We start from the raw sequence: 22,388 nt of genomic DNA, 5'->3' as shown, positions 1-22,388 counted from the left end.
AAGTATACATTTTCCATTTGGGGATTCGGTCTAAGACTGCCGTGTCACCCCACAGCCAGTGAGGCCGAGCGTTACTGGCGCCAACTTCACTAACCCAACAGCCTGGAGTGTTAAACAACGAGCTAGACTTCCCTTTCCTTTAGAGCATACTTTGCTCCCTGTTTACGGTGCTATTAGCAGTATGCTAAAGCGCTTGCCTTCAGGTCACACAACTGACTAAAACGATTCATGGGTGATGGAAGTCAGACAAGTAAGAGTACAGAAACATAAACACATAAACAACAGTTTAGAGTGGCCCCTCCAACAATATCTGGCTGCTGGCCACATTTACTTGAACACTCAACTCAAACAATACACGCCGTTCCTGACCACATAGCTGACTTTGTAAGACAACAGGAGTGTACATTACAAAAGAAAATAAATAGTGTACAAAACCAACCACCAAAACACCACAACCAATTTCTGAATATCCAAACCAGCACCCTCGGCGGTTGTCATGGCTACTTACTGAGAGCTGTCCTGATAGGTACTGAGGGGCGTCCCTGAGCATTCCAGGGCTCATGGGGGAGGTGACGGAGATGGCCGGGCCCATCTTTTGGGATTCAAAAGAACTAGAACCTGATGGAACACACACACACACACACACACACACACACACACACACACACACACACACACACACACACACACACACACACACACACACACATACAAATCTCAGTCAACTGTGTCCACATCGGCTATATTTCAATCCTACTTCATAGATTTATATGTTTTTCAAGGGGCTAATTCTGCACCACAACAGATCCTACAAGCAGAAATTCATAAAAACAGTCAAAGACAATTTGATGTTTAGTGATATTCAAAGCCAATCACGGTGCAGGGCACAACAGTGCAGTTTAGGGGAGAAATGTGGTTCCCTAAACACAACAAAACACAAAATGTCTTTTAGTGGGGCTGTCCAGAGAACTGCTCAACAACACCAACTATGTCAAGCTACTCACTTGATTCAAGTTGTCCATGTGTGCTGTCTGGTATTCGAGGGACATCCCTGTGAAAACAGAAACACAGCTACTGCATCACAAACAGCCGTTTGACTAGATATACCCCATACTTTTTACATCTTAACACAGCAGATTTGTCTGTAGTTTTGAGTGATTTCAATATTTCAATGTGTCCAAAACAAGTGTAAACATGCTTTAGAATATTAGTTCACTGTGTCATGGGTCAACTTTGCCATTGGATGTTCCTGTGTATTACTACAGGTCCTATCTAGACAGAGAATATAGGACTGTTATACACAGTGCTCAGCAACTATTTAAGCTACCACTGCAAGTTTTGTCCCCTGCTGGGATAGTATATGTCTGGCTTCAGCAGACGGAAAAAAAGAACCCTCTCCTTATAAGGGCACACTACTACATATCTATCTGAATGGGCCATTCTTCTTCACATTCAACTTCAAGGTTTGGCCATATTTTATCGTCCTTCTCTTAGACCGAAGTTCCTCTGAGGACAGACAGAATGCAGCGCACATGCAACCCCCGTACTAAGGGGGAGGCCATTTGTTTTTGGGCTGGAGTGGAATCTTACCCGATGGGCCGCGAGACAACCAGCTCCACCTGGGGCTCCGGCTTGGAATCGAGAATGATATTGTAAACTTCCTTGAACGTGGCGCCTTGCAGCGCCCGTCCATTCCACTCCAGAACCTGATCACCTAAAGAGCAGTAAGAAGGGGAAACATGCTTTTAACGGATGAAGCTAAAACAAAAACAAAAAACAAAAACCCAAATTATGTATTCCTCGATTTACTTCTAAAAGGCAGCAAAGTTTTCCTACATAAAATATGCTTTAAAAATATGAAATACTAAAGAAACATATGACACAATCGAAAAATATTTTGCCTGAACAATTCAATTCATATTACTAACTAAATCAATACAAATGAAAACACACATAGATCTATGTGAATATAAAAGGTGGGTGTACCTGGTCGGAGGTGCCCAACAGTATCTGCTAGACTCCCTTTCTTCACCTTAGTGATGAAAGCACAAAGTCTACCAGATTCTGTCATCTTCCCTCCAACCACCTGTCAAAAAAGGAATTGGAGTTTCGGTGAATGTCAAAGCAACTGCTGATCAGCTTATTCACTGCATCCACCGGTCTGTGAAAGGAATGCTATGACATTGATATTCATGACTTTATGAAATTGGCTTAACTGAGTTTAATTTGATTGACCATATGCATGATGGAATACAATGCATTTTCTCAGCACTAAAGCAATATTTTTGCAGCTCCTATTTCTATTTAGCCAAGAACTATTCCTCATGTTTCTTACACTACTGAGCAGTGCAATAGTAACTCCACATACTAAAGACCTGGTCATGGTAGTACAAAAGATCACTTGTTCCAAAGCATTTAAGAAACCTTCCAACAATCAATCTTGATAGTGGTTAGAACAAAAAAACACTCAGATAAAACTTGGAGCAGACTGCCTTGCAAGGCCACAGACATTTTCAGAACTACAAGCTAAAAGGAAACAGCCTCTGATTGGCCATTTACCCATTCTATGTCATGCTGTTATAAGCCAACATATGCTTTGTATGATTTACGATGATGCTATGAAGGTACAATGTAAGACCCTTCTATAACAGATTTAATCAACAACAGGGTAGTGACAAGAAATTGACAAGAATATGTGGCCATGAACAGATTACTCTCAAATAACATGAATGCTAAAATGATTTTCATACATTGTAAATCAATACTCTGAGATCCCATCTTTTTCTTGTGTGCTAATGCTAATGCTAGCTAAGCCCCAGAGTAGTTACACTCAGTGGTGGACAGTAACGAAGTACATGTAATTCATTACTGTACTTAAGTAACATTTCCATGTATCTGTACTTTACTCAAGTACATTTATTTGGTAAGACTTTATACTTTTACTTCACTACATTTAAAGCAAAAATTATTACTTTTCACTTCTTTACATTTACAGAAACACTCGTTCCTTTTTTATTTTTAATAAAATACCAAAAGGTCAAAGTGTATCGCGACTATAACCAATCAGCGGCAGCGCCCAGCGCGCGATTATCTGCTGAAGTTAACAACAGGTGTCGTGCAAAGTCACACTGGAGCTGGAAGCACAAGGTGGTGTACGTGCTTGTGGTCATTGTATTGAGAGTTCTTACTCCTAGAGATTATTAATATTATTTGTCAGGTAAATGGCTGAGGAGCTGACTGCAGCATCATCGGATGAAACAGAAGTTGGTGCCCAACACCCCTGGCCTTATTTAGCCGAATTGTTTGAATTCAAAAGAAAAAAAGTGTCGCCTCTGCATTAAGAACACTACGCTGTCGGCATTCTGGAACTCGCCATCAAATTTAAAAAAGCACATTGAGGTAAATTCGCCATTACATGACTACTACTAACAGAGTGGTTATAAATATGCCCCGGTTGATTATATAACATTGAAATACATTACATTAACAGGTGCTTTTATCCAAAGCAATATGCTAGCACCCAAATTATATGTGGAGATGCTAAGTGCCAGATTCTAAGTGCCAGTTTAAATACAGCCTCCCTCACCAAACGTTAACGCCGTGGACACAGTCGAATTCATGGCCAAGCGAATTGAACTTCGCAATTAATTCCTATGAGGGAGAAGGCAAGCACATATGAGCGAAGCGACATTATTCGGCCAAGTTTAATATGAGTTTTAAAAAAGTTTAATATTATGAGTTCAGTTTGTTGGTTGGGCTGCTAGTTCTCGAGTTCTCGAGCTAACTTGGCTCTAGAGTTTAAACAGTTGTGAATGTGATGATTGGTATTTGTTATTTGTAAAAACTTCCATTTTACTTTTGAATCTCTGATTTTAAAGTCATGAATGAATGCTATTGACTACTCTGTTTATGACAAGTGAAATTAATGGAAAATAAAAGAATTAAACTTGAAGGAATGCTTTTTGTGTTTTGCTTCAAAACCACTTGGTCTTACTTAAAGATAATATAGTTTTGAGTATTTTGGGATTGATTAGGCAAATGTAAAGCATTGTTCACCTGTTCAAGTAGGGGTTTTGATGTGACAGTTAAAAAAAAATACTTTTACTTTTAATACTTAAGTATTTTTGAAGGCAGATACTTTTGTACTTCTACTCAAGTAAAATAATGAGGTGAATACTTTTACTTTTACTTGAGTAATATTCAATGCAATGTAACTGTACTTTTACTCAAGTACACAATTGGTTTACTTCGTCCACCACTGGTTACACTCACAATAATCACAGTCATTAAGACTCCACACACACAGTAATTTATCCTCAATGACTTTGACCTTTCGACCAGATCCTTCAACAACTTAAACAATTAGCACATCTCCAGTAATTCTATTGCATAAATGCATGTAATGGCTATACGAAAGTGTTGTACTGCTGCAGTTATTCAAAAAGCATCACCAACCCTCTTTTTGACGGAATTTACAACCATTAATTTAAACGACTTAAATTTTCATTGTAAGCATATACTGTAAGTAGGTTAAGCTCCTTCACTTGTGAAGGTTTAGTTTAGTTTGAATAATGCTCACACAATGATCTCCTACAAATGACAAGAACATGATATTAAAGATCAGATTACTGTCAAACCTGCACAAATAAACTCTGCCTATGGGATGCAAACTTGAATGCATAAAACAGACATATTCAGACACATTCAGACTCAAGACACTGTAACTGCATTTGAGCATAAATTACTCTTAATCCGCCAATATCATTTTTGCTGTTATTTTCGCACCATATATTTTACAAATAGGCATATTTTACACTTCAGTTTTAGTTGTAATAAAAAGTGACAAATATATTTTTAACATAGAAGCTGACATAGAAGACTTCAGACTCAACAACACATTTCAGCCAAACGAGCCAAAACATTGTCTTGTAATTTCATTAGGTTTACATACCATGGCCTATGACACAACAATGGAGCCATATTCACCTATATGCCCTCTAACTATAGAATTCCAAACTGACCTTAACTTTATAGTAAATTTATGAAATTAAAGTAATTTAAGAACAAAAATCTACAAGCTGCACATTTATTTTTTTATCTACACACTTACCACACAGCTGTAACCACTAAAGTTCAACATGAAAGCCCAAACCAGTCATTCCCTTGCATCTGCACTGTTTAAAAAAACCTCTGTGTTGCCAGGTTGGTTATGGGGAATGCCAGAGTAAACGCGTATTGACCAATTGACAGAAATAAAAAAAACTATAGATATAAAAAGTACTATAGGCAGAGCATACATTTCAAAACAGAAGTGGTGGCTTTATGATGACATCCATTCAACATTGTATGGACAACTATCTTTTCACATGATTGTGGCTGAAGCTGTATCATGGTGGTGTGCCATGGTGTCTCTTACCTTCAGGCCCAGAAGTGCCCCTGTGTCTCTGGGCACGGTGCCATCTTTCATCCGCTTGTTTAGAAAAATCCGCCCTATTAGGCGCTCGCCATCTTTGGACGGTTGCCATGTCACCGGGTGCTATGAGGTCAGATTAACAACACACCTCTTGTTTCATAACAAGTCTGTGGCACACACATCCCATAATGTACAAGTACACGTAGTGGGGAAGGCGGGAGGGGGAAGGGAGGCAGGGCAGGTGGTTTCACTGCAACAGTGATTACACAAAGCTTTTAATACTCCTTCAGTTTTGCAGTATGGAATAAAAAAGTGTTGCACTACACAAACCGAGCCAAATCGCGTGGAAGAAGACATATAAAGCATGCCACTATTTAATTATATTTGACTTAATTTTAATGTATACAACAGCCAAATTGTTGGGCTTGTTTCAAATAAGAGGGGGAAAATCCTTGGATTTTCAATGGCAAACATTATTGGTAGTTGAAGAACCTAAATAGTCAGTGACTACATTCATAATCACAATGAAATAGTTTGACAACTATTGACAAAAAGTTGTCAGTTTGCAAATATTAAAAGACTGTAAAATGTGGATCAGGTGGTGGATGTAGTGAGCCATTTGGTGCATGTTTGCATGATCACTGTTTTGGGCACACAGATGAGAGGACAGAGTGAGAGATGTGTGGAAGATCCATGCAGAGGGAGAATCAGCACGAAGAGCCCAACACCACACAGGCAAGACAAGACAGAGCATAAACCCTTGTACAGAGGAAACCACACCAGCAAACTTAAAAAGAGTTCTAAGGCAAGAAAAGAGAGAGGACGCTATGCTAGGAGAATAACAGGGTGAGCGCTAGTGAAAGAAAGACAAAAGGAGTGGACAGAGGCAAAGGGAGTGGACAGAGGCTTGAGAGAGACAAAACGAAGAACAATGACAGTGAAAGGGGAAAAAGAAAAAAAAAATGAAGAACTTGTTTGTGCAAAGACCAACTTCCACGCTATGCTCAAACCCCGAGTCAAAGGCTTTCAACGCAAGACTGTACGAGAGGTTGGAAATCTCCAGAGCAAAGGGGAGGACAGTGAGAAGGTTCACATGACAGTGCGCAAAGCCCCAGCCCAGAAAACCCTTACGGGTCAGATGACCAATTAAGGAGAGAGTCCAGTAGGACTATCATGCAGCAGGGAGGGAGCGAGCATTCACAAGACACGAATGAATTTGTTTAGCCTTTTTAAAAGTGATTGTTTCGGCAGATAAAGCAAAAGGGGAGTAGCAGGCAAGAAAGCAAGAAGGGACGTCTACATCCAGTGTAGAGGGTAGTGTGGTGCTCTACAGAGCAAGGCTGGGTTGTGCAGAGAGAGGGGGGACCGAGCTTGCTGGAAATTCAGCGGCGAAAAAAATGTCAAGTGCAGCAGATTTTGTGAGAGAGAGATCGTTGAAGAGTAAAAAAAAGATACACAGAGCAAAGTCATAGTACCTTCTCGCTATGGCTATGCTCCTCGTTTAGCGTTGTGCTACTGCACGTGTCGACACCCGAGTCTTTGACTTGGGGCTCGCACCACTCTGCGTCCTCTTCGAGGGAGCGCTCGCCGAAGTGCACCATTTTCTTTTGCCTTTCACACAGGCCGTACGCAGCGTCCAAAAAAAACGTCTCGTGCTCATTGGTATGTCTTTTTCCCCTTTGACTGTGGCCTATGGGGTTGGGATGAAAAACAAACCAAAAAAAAAAAAAAAACAGGGAGAGATAGAACGAAACAAAACAAGAAAAAAAGAAAACATGCATAGGTGAGTCAAATGAAAGGAAATCTGGTGGTAGAGGTCAACACGAGCCTCACCATAGACATAGGGGGTGCGTCGCTATGCCACGACCCATGGTCCCACCAGTGGCCATCCATATCTGCTGGTTGTTATGTGCACGCACGCACGCACACACACACACACACACACACACACAAACAAGTGCACAAACATACAAGCACAAACACACACACACACAAGAGAAAGAGAGAGAAAGACAGCACAGGACAAATAAGGACAAGAATGTAGCTGACACTCATGTGTATGCGCACACACACAGAAACCCAGACATTACGAGAACAGAGACATTTTATGTATCAGCAGCAGAAGCACCCACACAAGAACACAGACACATTTTGTGTTAAATACCCAGGTAAATAACAAGCAGGGGCATCATTAAAATCAAATTAAATTTGTGTACACCAGAATCAGGGTCCGGAGCTGAACTAGAGTACAGTGTAACCTGCCCAACAGAGTTTCTCATCAACACAACTGCTTGGCATAATCATGTGTGTGGAGGCTGTCTGTGTGTGTGTGTCAATGTTTTATCTATGCAAGTGTGTGTGTATCTGTGTTTTTTGTTTGCATGTATTCACATGTATTCTCACGTGTGTGTGTGTGTGTGTGTGTGTGTGTGTGTGTGTGTCTGTGTGTCTGTCTGTGTGTCTGTGTGTCTGTCTGTGTGTCTGTCTGTCTGTCTGTCTGTCTGTCTGTCTGTCTGTCTGTCTGTCTGTCTGTCTGTCTGTCTGTGTCTGATGTACTGCTCTTTAAGTCACAAGAACATGGGAGAAGAACACACTCCTGAATTAGCCTCACTGGGCTTAATTGAGAGACAGCCAATTAAGCCTGGCTGAAGAAGTCCTGCAAGTACTGAGCTAGGCTGCATCTCCTAATGCAAGCCGCTGTCTGGAGAAGGCTAACCTCAGCTACACCATTCCTCTCTCTCTGAGGCTATAGGAGGCTGACTCTTCACTATTTGCTAGCAATAGCAATGCTAATGACACTGAAGGCATGGTAACCTGATCAATGGTTCAGATGGGGAAGGTTGTTTATTCTCAGCTTCACACTTTTGAAACCGTCACGTGTACATACATGGTTTTCCCATAAACTGCATATGAAGGCAACATTTTGCTCGTATTCCAGACAGCAGTGGTACCTTGGTGTAGATATAATACCTAACTGACACTTCTCGACAAGTACAAACAGACACATATACTGAATACACATTGTGTATTCATTGATTGAACCCCCATCTGATGTACTCTGCTGTCTACCTTGAGTTTTCACCATCAACACCATTGACACACCATAATATCTGCATTTATCCTTTGAGCTGTACATTGGACTAAAGCTTATAATAACCTTCCCCTCACATGAGAAATAACTGATAGAAAACACAGGCTGCAGGTGTGTTGGATCCGATACACTAGTGCTTGATGTACCTGAGCACTAGTACAATGCTGCCATGACCTTAAGACGCACCCTGAGCTAATCAAAACATGATGACTGAAAGTCTGAACTGTTTCTTCCAACATGTGGCCTTGATTCACTCCTATCTCTACTCTTTAACAGAGCCCAATTGCCTCCCATGACTTCTTCCTATTGCCTAGTAATTACACTTCATTCAGCTACCAACCCAACAGCATGTAATGGGCCAGACATACCGAGGTGACACTGAGAACGCATGAAACTGCCAAGCTGGAATACCACTAACCTCAGTCATAAACACACAGCTGATCTCCACACAGCATCAACAGACACCCCAGAGAGAGAAAGCATGCTGCCTTTGACAACTGGTTTCTTTAAGACAGGTGTACATGAAGGGACTGCGGCGAGCCCTTGTAAGGACACTCCGTTGACTAAACCTAACCTGACAAACGCAAGCCTTTGCGCTCTACCTCATTTGACCATCTTTAACAATACCTATCTCTGGGGCTACTGACCATCTATACAAATATAGCAAAGCATGTGCCATATAGAAACATGGCAAGACTGACAACAGATTCACATACAATAAATACAACTTAACCTGGATAACCCTGTGCCTCACAATCCATCTACAAAACAAGGAAAAATGTCAAAAATACGAAGGAAGTAAGAGTGGGAAAGGGACAAGTGTACTGTTTCCATTTGCAACTATTGACCAAGGGGAAACAGAGCTGTCTTCTAATACATCAACAGGCACTGTGCAATGATGCGGGTCGGACTAATGACTTTTGAGCATTACTCCAGCTTCAATTATATGCTTTCCAGACAGTGGTGAGTTATGGATGGGGGGGGGTTCTTGTTTAAAAGCTAGGTCCAGCCAGCTTGCGGTTTCTTGAGGCAAGAAGATCCGCCCTGCGTGGTCCAAATATATTGTTGATAATCCGCCTTTGCGGCACCACCCCTTTCCAAGCCCTGGCGAGTTACACTTCCGCAAAGCTGATTTACACAAGCCAAGCAGCCAGGAGGACGAAAACGACATCTCCGGCTAACGCATACACACACACTCACCAAATGCATGCCAAAGCACACAGCTTCCACACACAAAAACTCAAAGGACCAGGCCAAGCCCCCAACAAGAGAGGGCACCAAACTCAGCAAGACAAAACCTAATCTCTACCAAACCAGGCTTCCTCTGTCTCTCTCTCTCTATCTCTTTGATGCAAACCTTCGCTTGCTCTTTGCACTAGCCAAGAAGAGGGGAGTTCATGCCTTGGAATAATGAGCTTACCTTTATGCTTGTAAGCCTGCTCAAACACTCTACCCTACATGATCCACACATCCCCACCGGCTGCTCCCCTGAGGTGCCCGGGGCTGACGGCTGACTCCCAGCAAGCTCCTCCAGCCTGGGCAACACTGCTCCTCTCCCTCGCCCCTACACAAGCTGCCAGCGACCCAAGCAAGCAAGGTCTGCTCATCCACTTGTCTTGGAGGATGGGGGTGCGGGGTGGGTTTGAGGGTGAGGGGGGGAAACCAATGAGAGCTTATTCCCAAAACGTTGTTACTCCAGATCAGATTAGATTAGATTGCTGAAGAGCGTTGCAAGTTTACACACAGAGCGGCGAGAGAATAAACAGAGCGGCGAAACAACCAGCACTTTTTTGAGCATGGAGAGTAATCCAGGATTGTGTAATCCGAGTGCAGAAAAGAAGCCAAATCTGAATCCATGTAGTCACGGCATCGAAAGCGGGCAGAGAAGTACCATTTTTCTCCTCCTGGTCACCTAGAGCACAGACTTGCCGTGGCCGCCTTAGCCGCTTCACTTAGTATATTAAAGACTTGTTCTCCTGTTTCCCAAGAGGCGGGAGTTGTGAGACTTTAAACCTATCAGGTCCAGTAAGCCGTGACAGACTGGCCCTTTCCCAATGAGATTGCGGGGTGAGATAAGCTTGTCAGAGATCACATCACTGCTCTTGGTTTCCTGTCCACCGACATCATGACCACACAGGAGAGAGTGCACTTGTTTAGAGGTGATAGAGGAGAGGTGCGTGTGTGTGTGTGTGAGGGTGTGTGTGTGTGTGGAGATAGTGCAGAGTCAGGATGGAGTAAATCTACTGCCATATTTTTAAAAAGGTCCTTAAAATGTATACAAATTTAAATTAAATAAAATTATCACAATAATATCACAATAATACACCAAATAAGCATATGCTTTACAGAATATGAAATATTATTTTAAGAAAATTATGCAATTGAGGAAGCCTTTGAAAGGAAGAATCTAAAGTACACAGAACTGGAGTGAGGGAAGGAGGTTGGCAAGCACACACAAAACGCGTGGAGATAGGTGTTTGGAGGCTTTGCTTTCGGTTGGAATTTGGTTTTCAAGGACGGTCACTCAAAGAAGCTTCAAAGGAGTTGTATGAGGCCACTGAAAAAGCGAGCCAGTGGTTGTGGCTGAGGCGCTCACAGAATACTTGGCGACATCTCAATTAACCTGTATTAAGTGAAGAAGACTGTTGGTGCAAGATGCTTGGGTGCCTAAGGTCAACAAGGTTTCTTACCCATTTCATTTCCTTACCATAATCTGGGTTCGTAAACTTAACTTTTCATGTGTATAACTAAAACAAAAAGTATAGAGAGAAAAAGAGAAAGGCGTGCACACTGAATGAAAGAAAGCAAATAAGAAGTCAGACCGCCAGTGAGAGAGCGATTCTTCTTGGGTCAGCCTTCCGTCCTACATTGCACTGAACCCCGCCTCTGTCCTGCATCGTACGAGCTTAAAGCTGCTGGGACAGGAAGTGGTCATGACGCACGTTTCCTCCCCCTAGTGTCATCTCTTCACCCCGCTTCCCCCTCTCCTTGGCACCTCCTAGCAGACAGACAGGCTGTGGAGGAGCAGATGGCAGGAGGAAAAAGTGGCTTCAGAAAAAGAGAGACGTGACGCTCTCCTTTTCGTCCCCTCCGGAGAGTCAGTCGTTTTCAGAGCTCCAAAGACCTTGCAAGGAGGCAGCTCCTGTACCCACTGGAGTAAAGAGGCTTATCAAATTGAGCTAATTAAGGCTCTGACAACACGGGAGCGTGAGGGAGGGAGGGAGAGCCGAGGGAAGGGAGGGAAGGAAAGAGGGGGGAGGGAAGGAGGGGGAACCAGTCCTTGTCACCAGTCAGACAGAACCAAGTGAAGGGTTGTCAGTGATCAAGCCAATTGGACCAGTCCCACATTCCTGGTGTCCTTAGTTAGGTTCACCAAAACTCAAAAAACCTCACCCTCAAATGGTTCATCTTCTCTCTCTTTCTCTCTCTCTCTCTCTCTCTCTCTCTCTGTCTCTCTCTCTCAGTCTTCTTCGCTCTTATTCAGGGCACAAGCCCCTCAGGGCACACCAGAGAGGAACATCTGACGTTTTCTCATCTTAAATGTTTAACAAGTGCCGGTGGCGGTCAAAAAGAAAGAGAGGGATCAGGTTTACAACATGGCCGCCGTGCAGGGCGGACTGCAGCTGCTTTATGAGGGGGAGCCGCCAGTACCAGCGCTGGACGGCAGGAACGGCTCTCATTAAAAGCATCAGAGTTGGCCAGAGGACACAGAGCCACGCCTGCCATGCTGTAATTCAGACGACACCTCCAGAGGCTCCTCCTGAGAGTCTCAGTGCCACAGTCAAAACAATCACCTATGGACCTAATACACCTGTCATTACACTACTTACATAAAGATATTCTGCCAGTATCCTTAACATGCATACTCTGTTTTTTCACATTTACACATATATTTAACAGGCCATCCGGTCATGATAATGGCTGCTTGAGTACATAAACAGACACTAGACACTATTTTAAAATGAAGGCTATAGTCTGTGTGCCCCATAACAATCTCAAGTACATGTGCTAGTTAATGAATGGATCACTGCATTTGTATTTCAAGATGTTGGAAAGCTACTGAATCCAAACATATATTATCACATATCACAAAGCAATTCCCTGCCACATTAAGATTCAAAACTTTGTCAAAGCTATGTTTAAAAGTAAAACAAAATCATAGAATACATCACACAACATCCTGCCAGGGTGTGTACAACTTCAAACATCATTATGTATGGATAATGACTGGCATACTTTATGTTTACTTTAATAAACAATTGCGCTATAAATATACTAAACAACAGATGCCAAAACAGCCATCTGATTTGATATACTCAATTTTTTGTTGGTTTCTGCCCTGCAGGTCAACAACAGCAAAGTGCTAGCTGTTTTAAGACTGGGGCAGGGTCGGACGGGGGCCACCAGGGGCGAGAGGCAAAAGTTCAGCAGCCCACCAGCAGCAGTAGCATCTGAATCACCCTGACAGAGCCCTTGAGAGCCAGCCAGAGACTTAGGCAGGGTACAGCAGTTAATTACCAGATCAGCCGAACATACTGACTAAGGATGCAGTAAACTGGAGGGGTGGGGGGAGGGAGAAAGAGAGAAAGGGAGAGGGAGAGAGAGAAAGAGTAGGAGAGAGAGAGGAGAGAGATAATAAAACAAAGACGGATAGACAAGGAGAAACCTGTCAACCTTTGTAAGACAGAAAGCCGGTAAGAAAGGTAGACAGAATACCGCATGAAAGAAAGAGTGAGAAAGATCTCCAGAGCAGCTTTTAGGTGTTAGTCTTTGCAGAGTGAACAGCGCTCTCAACTCACCCCTCTAGAAGTGAGGAAATACACAAACAACAGAAAATACTCTGCAAAACTGTAAAAGGGCAAGATCATGTGCACTGCTTCTCTATAATCTTCCGTTGCAGCAATTAGAGTCAAAATGAACCATATCACATTATCACCATCCAAACCCTGATCTCTGCTTAACTTTGCAATATTCCATCATTTCTTTTGATCATGGTGCTCAGCACCCATGTTTCTGCATGCTTGGGATATCCGCAGTAACAGTACAGCCCAGTGCAAAGCAGCACCTCGGCATGGCCGGTCCATTCATGTGTGGCTTGCAGCCTGCTCACTGTTGCATAATTAAGTCAACTCAACAAAAGGGAGTGCCCTGGCTGGCTGGCTGGATGGCTCACTTGCCGGTCACTGGCAGGTTGCGGTAAAATGCTGGTGAGGATTGGGCTCCGGCACCAGCGGTGTGCACGAGTCAATGTTAGTGGATTATCTTTGATCTGGAGTCATGTGGGGAGAGAGATTTTCAACTCATCTCTCTCTCTCTCTCTCTCTATTGCTGTTTTTCTATCTCTCTCTCTCTATCTCACACACTCTCCATCACTCTCTCTGGCACGGTAAGCAGAGGGGGATAAAGCCATGGAGAACAGACAAACGAGGTTAAATATAATACCACTCCACACATTGCAGCTGAGCAGTACTCTTCTGATTGGCCATGGCAAACAAACAAACAAACAAATGATTGAATGACTGAATTTGAATAGAACAATTTTCACCAGCTCGTAGGTAACATGCCCATATTAGGTTGCCAGATTATTTATTGACTTAAATAAAGGGCTACTGATTAGGCCCACATTAAACTTATTCAAGTGGAATACAAAAATCTACAGGGTGCTTTTGGTATAAGCATAAACTACACAAAAAATACTACTCCTCCACATCTACATAGACCACACAAAAGAAAAGTAAAGAGACATTTTTGAAGAACTTTCCTTGAACATTTAACGCATGCAAAGCAACTAACCCCCCCCCCCCCCCCCACATAAGCACTGTACAGCATGTGCCTAACACTCTCTGTGTCAAGTCACAGTGTGTCTCACAAGACTTGTGTTCCCTGACACAGTTCCCGCGGTGGGTTGGTTGAGCTGCTGTGCTGTCGGAGAGTCTCTCCACTCGTTTTTTTAAGTGCTTCACACCCACGTCGCCTCAGGCCGACCGCAAAAACACATTTACTGAGCTGATCCATCACACTGGAGCATGCAGCCAGGCAACCTGTGCGGAATAGAAAGTTCCGGGCCCTAAAGAAATTCCTCAGAGTACTGAGAGAGTGGGGCTAGGGGGTGGGGTGGGGTTAGGGCCAGGGCGGAGCAGCTGTGGTGGGTACTACTACTACAATCTTTCATCAGACTCTCTCAATCTATCACGTTCTCTTCAATCCTGATTATTTAATATGCCTGAATATGAAGCCACATGGAGTACCACTCTTTCAGTAAATATCGTTAAAGGCCAGAAGCTGAACAACAAAGCCAAACAAATACAAACTCCTTTAAAGGGTTTACGCACCAAAATCTATCCAACAGCATATCCATTGAGCCAAAGGGAACCGCTGAACTGTTAATGTGATGAATAGATGATATATATATAATGACAGATCATTTTCAGTCGTGCTTTAAGATTGCTGTGTTCAAGATGACATAGCAGAAATATTCACAAAAATCAGCAAGAAAAAGACAAACAAAGTATACCATTACACTCAGAGGAGGAGGCACGGACAGTGATATTTTGAAATGGTAAGTAGAAGCCCACTCAACATACTCATTGAAGGTCAGAGGTTAGGAAGCCACATGTTCCTGCGAACCATCAGCACACCAAACACATTCTGACATTTATACACTCCATAAGCTACATTGTCTGTGACCAGTCACACACAAAAGAGCCTTTACGTTTAACCTAACAAGATCATCATATTACCTGTGCATAAAATACCGTATAAGTAAACATAATTACACTGCAAGTACACTTACACAAAGCTTATCTGCATACTTACTTACTTTACTTATCCTTCACATACCCTATATAGACAGAAAAGCTAACAGCTTATTCATATAATTACTTAAAGACATATCCAGATTTATTTCAAATTTTTCACTGAGTACTGTAGAAACTGCTATAAGACAATCATCTTTATTACAAATTACTAGCTGCATGAGTACAGCACAGTGGCATGAAGGAAACATCCCACCAGAGTTGCTGACAACAGATCGTGACTCCGTCGAATGCTAATGTAACCGCAGGCCTACCTGCTCTGTGCCAGAATAACTCACTTTCTAGCTCTACGTCCTCGCAGCTGGTGTACTCGGGCGTGGTGGCCAGCTCCTCCTCGGAGCTGCTGAAGCTGCCCGTCTGCCGCATTTTCCCCATGCGGTTGCTGCGTTGCGTCCGTGGTGGTGATGGCCGCACCACCGATTCCGACTGATCCGAGCTGAGTGAGTCGTTGCGCAACACGCCGTCGACCGTCTTGCAGTCGCGGCTAGTCCTCCGCATGGCGGAGCTGGGGTCCAGGTGGTGTGGCTGTGGCACGGGTTTCCGGAGGGGGTCGCCGAGCCCCCGCCGGCCACCTCCTTCGCCGCCCAGCACGGGGCTCCGGTGCGGCGTGGGGGGGCTGTGGTTGGACGTCCGTTGGCCCGACGACGTACGGTCCACCGAGTAGGAGCGCAGGCCCGGTCCAGCCAGGGTGGCGCGCGACTGTCTGCTGAAGCTGGGCTCGTCCAGCTCGGTGTAGGCAAGGGAGACGTCGCTATGGCGTCGCTCGTGGCGCGCCCGCGAAACCTGGGCGTGCATGCGCATCTGTTCCTCGTAGGGCTGCGGCTTGACAGGGTAGCGTGCCAGGTTAGGGTCGCTGCGGTAACGGGCCTGGTACTCCTCCTCGCGTTGCCGCTGCAGCTCATACTCGTCTAATTCTGCGTCCAGAGGATAGTCCTGCCGTCCATAAACACGACACAAACGCATGCAAATGCAAAGAAGATGTAAACCAACTACAAAAATAGAGACTGTGTGCAGGTTTTGCTTATGCATCTCTGAGTAAGTAAAATATCACAATCGTAGTTTAATGTAGTAAAATATAGTAAAAGACTGCATTTGTTTCCTAAAATTCACATTTCCATTTCTGGGGGAGACTTAAGTAAATGTCGATTTCAAGATGAGTGGTCACCTCTCTGCCTTACTTGCTGTTACAGTAAATCTATCTATGTATTTACTGCAGTGTAACAAGTGTAACAAGTGTATTATCATGATCAGATTTATCAGTATTTTGATACCATCTACTAACATTATTAGGTTAGGATTAGGACTGGGATCACAATTAAGGTACAGGTAAGTGAGCTGTTACACACTGCAATTAGTAGTATAGTTACAATCTAAAAATATTTCTTGGGTGAGTATCTACTAATATTGTAAGAGACTACAGTTCAATTCAATTCAATTTTCAATTCAATTTTATTTGTATAGCGCCATAACAATACAATTGCCTCTAGGCCCTTAACAGAGCCCAGAGCCTAAACTGGCTACAGTTGTTTCTTAAAAAAAAGTCTTTATCTTTTAGGGGATAATTTTAAATATAATGTTACTATATTGATAAATGTACTAAATGTAAATATAAGGAAGATTAATACGAAATATTAACAGTGTTACAGAGTGTATTAGATGTGCTCATAATAGGCACTAACAGTACCCTGATATCATGTATTTACAACTCGTTATCAGGTTCAGGTTAGGATGGGGAGAAGTTAAAAGACCACTGGGCAAAGTTGATGCCCGCGTGTACCTGGGAGTGCCAGCGACCACGGCTGTCATGGTAGCCCCCAGTGCGGCCTTGCATCGTGGAGCCCCGCGGGGTGCGGTGCGGGTCCCGCCCGTAGTCGGACGGAGATCGGGGCATGCCACCGTCCACCGTTGCATACTGAGGGTGCTCGCCCCCCTCCCTTTGGTTGTACGCCTGGTTGGGGTCCCTGGATGCAGAGGGGCTTCGTTTCCTAAAGGGAACAAAGAGGGACCATGGGAAAAACAAAAACACTCAGCCTCCGCCTGTGATTCAGTGTGTCAGTGTATGAAATAGGTAGAGAGATGGAGAGAGGAAGGAAATATTCAGAGCACTCTTCTCCATACTGACCTCGAATATGTTCGGGCTGCATACTAATATCCTAAGGTTGTGCGCTAAATGTGCTAAGTATGTGCTAGAACAGTAACATTGGAACGTGCTAATGCAATTCACTGAACTAACACCTTAGCTGAGATTGCTATTTTTACTTTAATTGCTATTATTAACTAAAATGCAATTTCTGGCACTGGCAACTGAGCCTTCTGTAACCGCGCTGTTAGTGTGTGACTTCATAATTCGGAGGAAGTGTCTGACAGTGTCTGGCATTCATGCCACCTTGAGGTTTATGCCATGAGATCTCATTCTTGCTTCATACTGCCAGCTGCCCTCTGAGCCCGTCCAGAACTGACACAGAGTGCCAGCCAAGCATCACACATCCTCCAAACACACAGACATGAACACACACACACACACACTCAGTCTCTTTCTCCACACACAGAGTATACATTAAAATGTATTTATTATTTATAATTCAAATTATTAATTATAAATTTAAATATAAATGATCTAGGTATTGTATTGTTAGATATTGTATCTGTTGTATTATCATATGTCAGCTTTAGCAACACTACTTCAAGTCATGCCAATAAAGCTCTTTTTGAATTTGAATTTGAATTTGAGAGAGAGAGAGAGAGAGAGAGAGAGAGAGAGAGAGAGAGAGAGATATACAAACAAACAAACACACAGGAACAAACACACTCATACAAAATCACATACACACAAAAAAACACATGCAAACATCCACCTGTACACACACACACACACACACAAACAAGCCTCTCGCTGACATCTGTCAGACATTGGGGTGTCAGAGGTGATGACTTTCGGGGCAGAGCTGAAGCGGTGGGGATTCTGAGGCAGCGCAGGCCGGGAAGCTGCTTGGTGCTGAGGCCACTGCTCCTCGAGGGCCATCGAGCTTTTCCTGGACGGTTGACCTCTGGTGACCCCTGGGTCTCGGGGCCAGCGGGGCCATTCTGCCCAAGTGATTCACTATGACCAGGCGTGTCACATTCAGTTTGAACACGCTCCACAAAGGGAGAGGGAGAGTCGGCCTCACCGCCGCAGAGCACAGAACTGTCACGGGGGGCTGGCCACATCTCACCCTTCCCTCCCCTCTCTCTCTCTCTCCATCCCTCTCTCTCTCTCTCTCTCTCTCTCTCTGCCTTGCTGTCTTTTACTGTGTCATATCTTGCGGGCCAGTCTCAATCAGTTCGAAACAGATGTTGCTACTCTCCTGCCCTCAAGGTTTAAAGAGAGAGAAAGGATGAAGAGTGAGCATGTGAGAGAGGGAGAGAGAAAGGGGAAAAGAGAGGGCAGGCTCAGGCACTACTGCTCACCGATCACTCATGTTCAGACTGGTACTCTGAGACAGGCGCATCCTGTTTCCTAGCTGCTTTCAACACAAGGTTGAGGGACATTGGACCTCCATCAAACCAATTCAGCACTGACCACTCATATTTTAATACATTTCTAGAGTACTGCTGACTTTTACTACTGATTTTGTACCATAAAAGTTAAAACAGAACACATACCGTATGATGAGACATAGCAATACCAAACTGCTTCAGTGCACTACAATTCAGATTTGTAAATGATATAGACATGCTGCATGAAAATGTGTGATTTTAAAGACTGGAATCAATGTGTAGCTAGTATCATTTGACTCTAGCCTGCATCGAAGGCTTCACACCCCCACTTCCTTCTGACACCAAGCTCAATTTATTTATTCATCAGGCTATCCGTCTCTTCTCACTGTTGTGTCATCAGCATCGCTGAGGGTGATAAACACTTACTATTGCCCTATGATGGATTATCGTGCGTGACACAATGCTAGCACTATAACTATATTAGCCCATGAATGCAATAAGGGTAATACAGGGAAAAACTCCTTCCGCTGCTGCGCGACAAAGCCGGATTCAATCATATTCCATTTCCCTCCACAATTTAATGCTCTGGTATTAACTCATAATCCCAAACACCTCTCAAGTTATTCTGTAAATATTGGCAATGAGCTTACATGACCTGCCAGTGTTATCCCTCCCCCCCACCATTGTATTGTGTCCAATCAATTAAAATGATTCAGATTATCAGGGGGCTGGCAGTCTCATAACACTGGATCCGATTTAATCCCTCCATGAGAATGTCGGCACGTCCTGTAATCGTTCACGCGTTCTGCGTGCAAATCCAATATTGTTGCATGTTTACCTGCAACCAGTATTTTAAGCGCTCCATAAATGCATTGTGTTTTCAGAAATAGAAACATGTAAGTGGGACAATACAGGTGAAATTGTACATTTTGACTGGCTATGTTTTTAATTATCTTACTAAAATGAAAACAACTTCACATCTCAAGTGCAGATTGGATTTTTGTTGGTGTTGTCTTGGACAGTAATGACAAAAAGGGAATCCCCTTTAGGATCAGATGTGTTTGGTGAGGCATGAGCGCATTTTGTAAATGCTAAGAAATGCAATTCTTTAAGGCAATGGTGCATCTATACTATATTAACTGCAACTGAATCACACCAGATAGAGGGAAGAGAGAACACAGTGCATTCTGGGAAATGCAATCCCTGACCAAGTGCCACTGTCTTTTGGATCATGGCAATAAATGACACAATATTCAGGTATGTATCTCATTTGGCATTTGATAAAAAGCTGCATATCCAGTTGAAACTGATATTAACTTGACAATATAGGAATCCCATAAAGTCATTAAAGCCACGATGTAAACATGTTTGTCTCTCCTGTAGAGGGTCCTATTATTGCTTGCAAGAGGCTAGATGGTACCTGCCAGTCAGCAGCAGCACATCTGGGCTTACTCTACCCCCTCGGTCCGACGGATGCATCCACTCAAAATCCACTCGTGCCCGATAGGTCTCCCAGCACCGCCAAAACTATGGTTGTGTTCGCCAGGGGTCTGACCCCAGAGGGGAGGGGAGGGGTGGTGGGAATCAGCTCACCTCTTCAACGCACCCGCATGCACACTGCAGTCCAGTCAGCACTTGGCAGCCATAACCTCTACTAGCTTAGGTTAACTTAGCCTAGCCTAGCCTAGCCTCGCCCTATCTAATGCTGTGCTACTCTTACCCTCCCCATCCCCACCCGCCCTCCCTCACCTGAACTTGTGTTAAACCACAGCCGTCAGGACACACACAGACTCACAGAGAGACGCAGCTCACCCCCCCCTCTGGGTCCCTCACGAACACCCGAGAATTGCCGAACGGCCGAGCAGGAGCAAGGGCTGTCGGGAGTGGAGCTTGGTGTTACCATTTAATGCTTTTAACACAGGCTGTATATAGCTGGAGGTCAAGCAAGACTTTACCCTGCAAGGAGGATTATGGTACTTAGCTGATTACTGACTGCCTGGTAGTTATTGCCTACCAAATGCAGGCCCTGGGAACTGCCCTTTTCACATGTAGCATTCGTGCTAGGAGACACTAATAGCCTTTCATCTGAATACTAAACTGCTGCGAGCCTGCCTTCAAACACACCATCTCCTCATACATAGGGTGCTCCCCCCTTCATATGCCCACAGCACAGTTTAGCTAGTCACTAGACTGCTTTGCTGGAGGGTCAACAGAGTAATACTTTAATGTGTGAGATATCTTGATAAGGGGAGGATACTGATGGGGAAGCTTTTGAGGGATGGGGGATGGTACGGGGGCAAGAGGGGTTGGCCACAAACCACATTAGCCATTCGAGTGTAACGCAGTCTGCCCTGATCTCCTGCAAAAGGCAACTGCTTCAGCAGCAAAAGAGTGGGCAAGTGGAAGATGGTTGACAGGCTGAGGAGATTAGGAGGGAAAGGAGGGGGAGGGAAGGGGGCTCCTTCCATGCGTTAGAGGACAGCGCCACCTACAGGCAAACAAGTTTCATGCATTTTTTGCAAGAGAGGCCATAAAATGTTCATGTTTTGTTTAACAACATTTTTGTTGTTTAACATGGGAAGAAAACTAGGAGTCTGATGCTGTATTCAGGTATGTCTGAGAGAACCGTTCATATAATGCTCTATCTATTTTCACCTGTGTGGGTGTACAGTAAGTGGATACTCACATGGGCACTTTAACATACACGACATGCACACACGAACACACACACACCCACACACTGAGTCATGTAAACACCTCTCCAGCCACAGACATGGCATCGGTCAGCACAAGGGTTCAGTCTCGGGACAGCTGGCAGCGGTTAAGACTCCCTGCGGCCTGTCCCACTGGTGCACAGATCGTTCCAGAAGCCCAGGCAGTGTACCCTGAGAACATCACCCAGAAGCCTCTGCAAAAGATGCAGCTCAACCGAACAGCAGCACACAGACAGGGTTGGGGGAAGTGTGTGTGTGTGTGTGTGGGGGGGGGGGGGTTGTGTCGAAACATCCGACCTCCTTGCATTTAAATAAGGAAAAGAGAACGAACAAATGCAAAAAAACTTCCTAAGTAGGTCAGGCTGAGAACAGCCTGTTTGAGTGTGATTTCTGAGTTCGTCTCCTCTATCACTCAGAATGGGTAAAAGAGGGGCTGCCCAACTTTTGACTGACAGCTCTTAGAGGCAATCACACAGTGGAGCGCTGACGATCTCCAGACAGTATAAACACACTACACTCCCAAGTCTTTTGACATGTTGACTGTGACATCGCAATTCCTGCATACTTCCCCCCGGGTTAACAACCCCATAGAACTTGATGCTGTGTTTTTGACAAATAAATGCTCGCAAATCCAACATGGCGGGACAGAAGCAACTCAACTCGGAGGCTTAGAAAGTTCAGACAACATATTTACAACATTGCAGCATTTTCCCTTACATGCAAACACATCTACACAACCAACTTGGTGACACACTAACACCCTCCAGACAAGAATGTATGACATGGGACTCAGATGCAAACAAAACAAATATATGTATAGACAGAGAAGACCTAATAGGGTGTTGAAGTGTTTCACAATTCCAAGATATTCTAATATA

The 22,388-nt window shown here is 44.0% G+C and overlaps 1 protein-coding gene across 1 annotated transcript in view; it reads right to left on the bottom strand.

The window, feature by feature from the left end:
• The window catches only part of rims2b (regulating synaptic membrane exocytosis 2b), a gene marked incomplete at its 5' end in the record, with an annotated part of 105,660 nt that overhangs the window by 50,522 nt on the left and 32,750 nt on the right, over positions 1 to 22,388 (bottom strand). Inside the window, 8 exons of the mRNA XM_080836656.1 lie at positions 509 to 618; positions 1,005 to 1,051; positions 1,591 to 1,714; positions 1,987 to 2,086; positions 5,417 to 5,536; positions 6,889 to 7,103; positions 15,598 to 16,252; positions 17,097 to 17,304. Of these exons, the coding sequence (XP_080692782.1) occupies positions 509 to 618; positions 1,005 to 1,051; positions 1,591 to 1,714; positions 1,987 to 2,086; positions 5,417 to 5,536; positions 6,889 to 7,103; positions 15,598 to 16,252; positions 17,097 to 17,304 (1,579 nt within the window). The remainder of the gene's footprint in view (positions 1 to 508; positions 619 to 1,004; positions 1,052 to 1,590; positions 1,715 to 1,986; positions 2,087 to 5,416; positions 5,537 to 6,888; positions 7,104 to 15,597; positions 16,253 to 17,096; positions 17,305 to 22,388) is intronic.

The sequence above is a fragment of the Sprattus sprattus genome, assembly GCF_963457725.1.
Source record: "Sprattus sprattus genome assembly, chromosome: 4".
NCBI lineage: Eukaryota > Metazoa > Chordata > Actinopteri > Clupeiformes > Clupeidae > Sprattus > Sprattus sprattus.
Note: the sequence above shows the minus strand (reverse complement) of the source record. Positions and strands in the feature narration are given on the sequence as shown.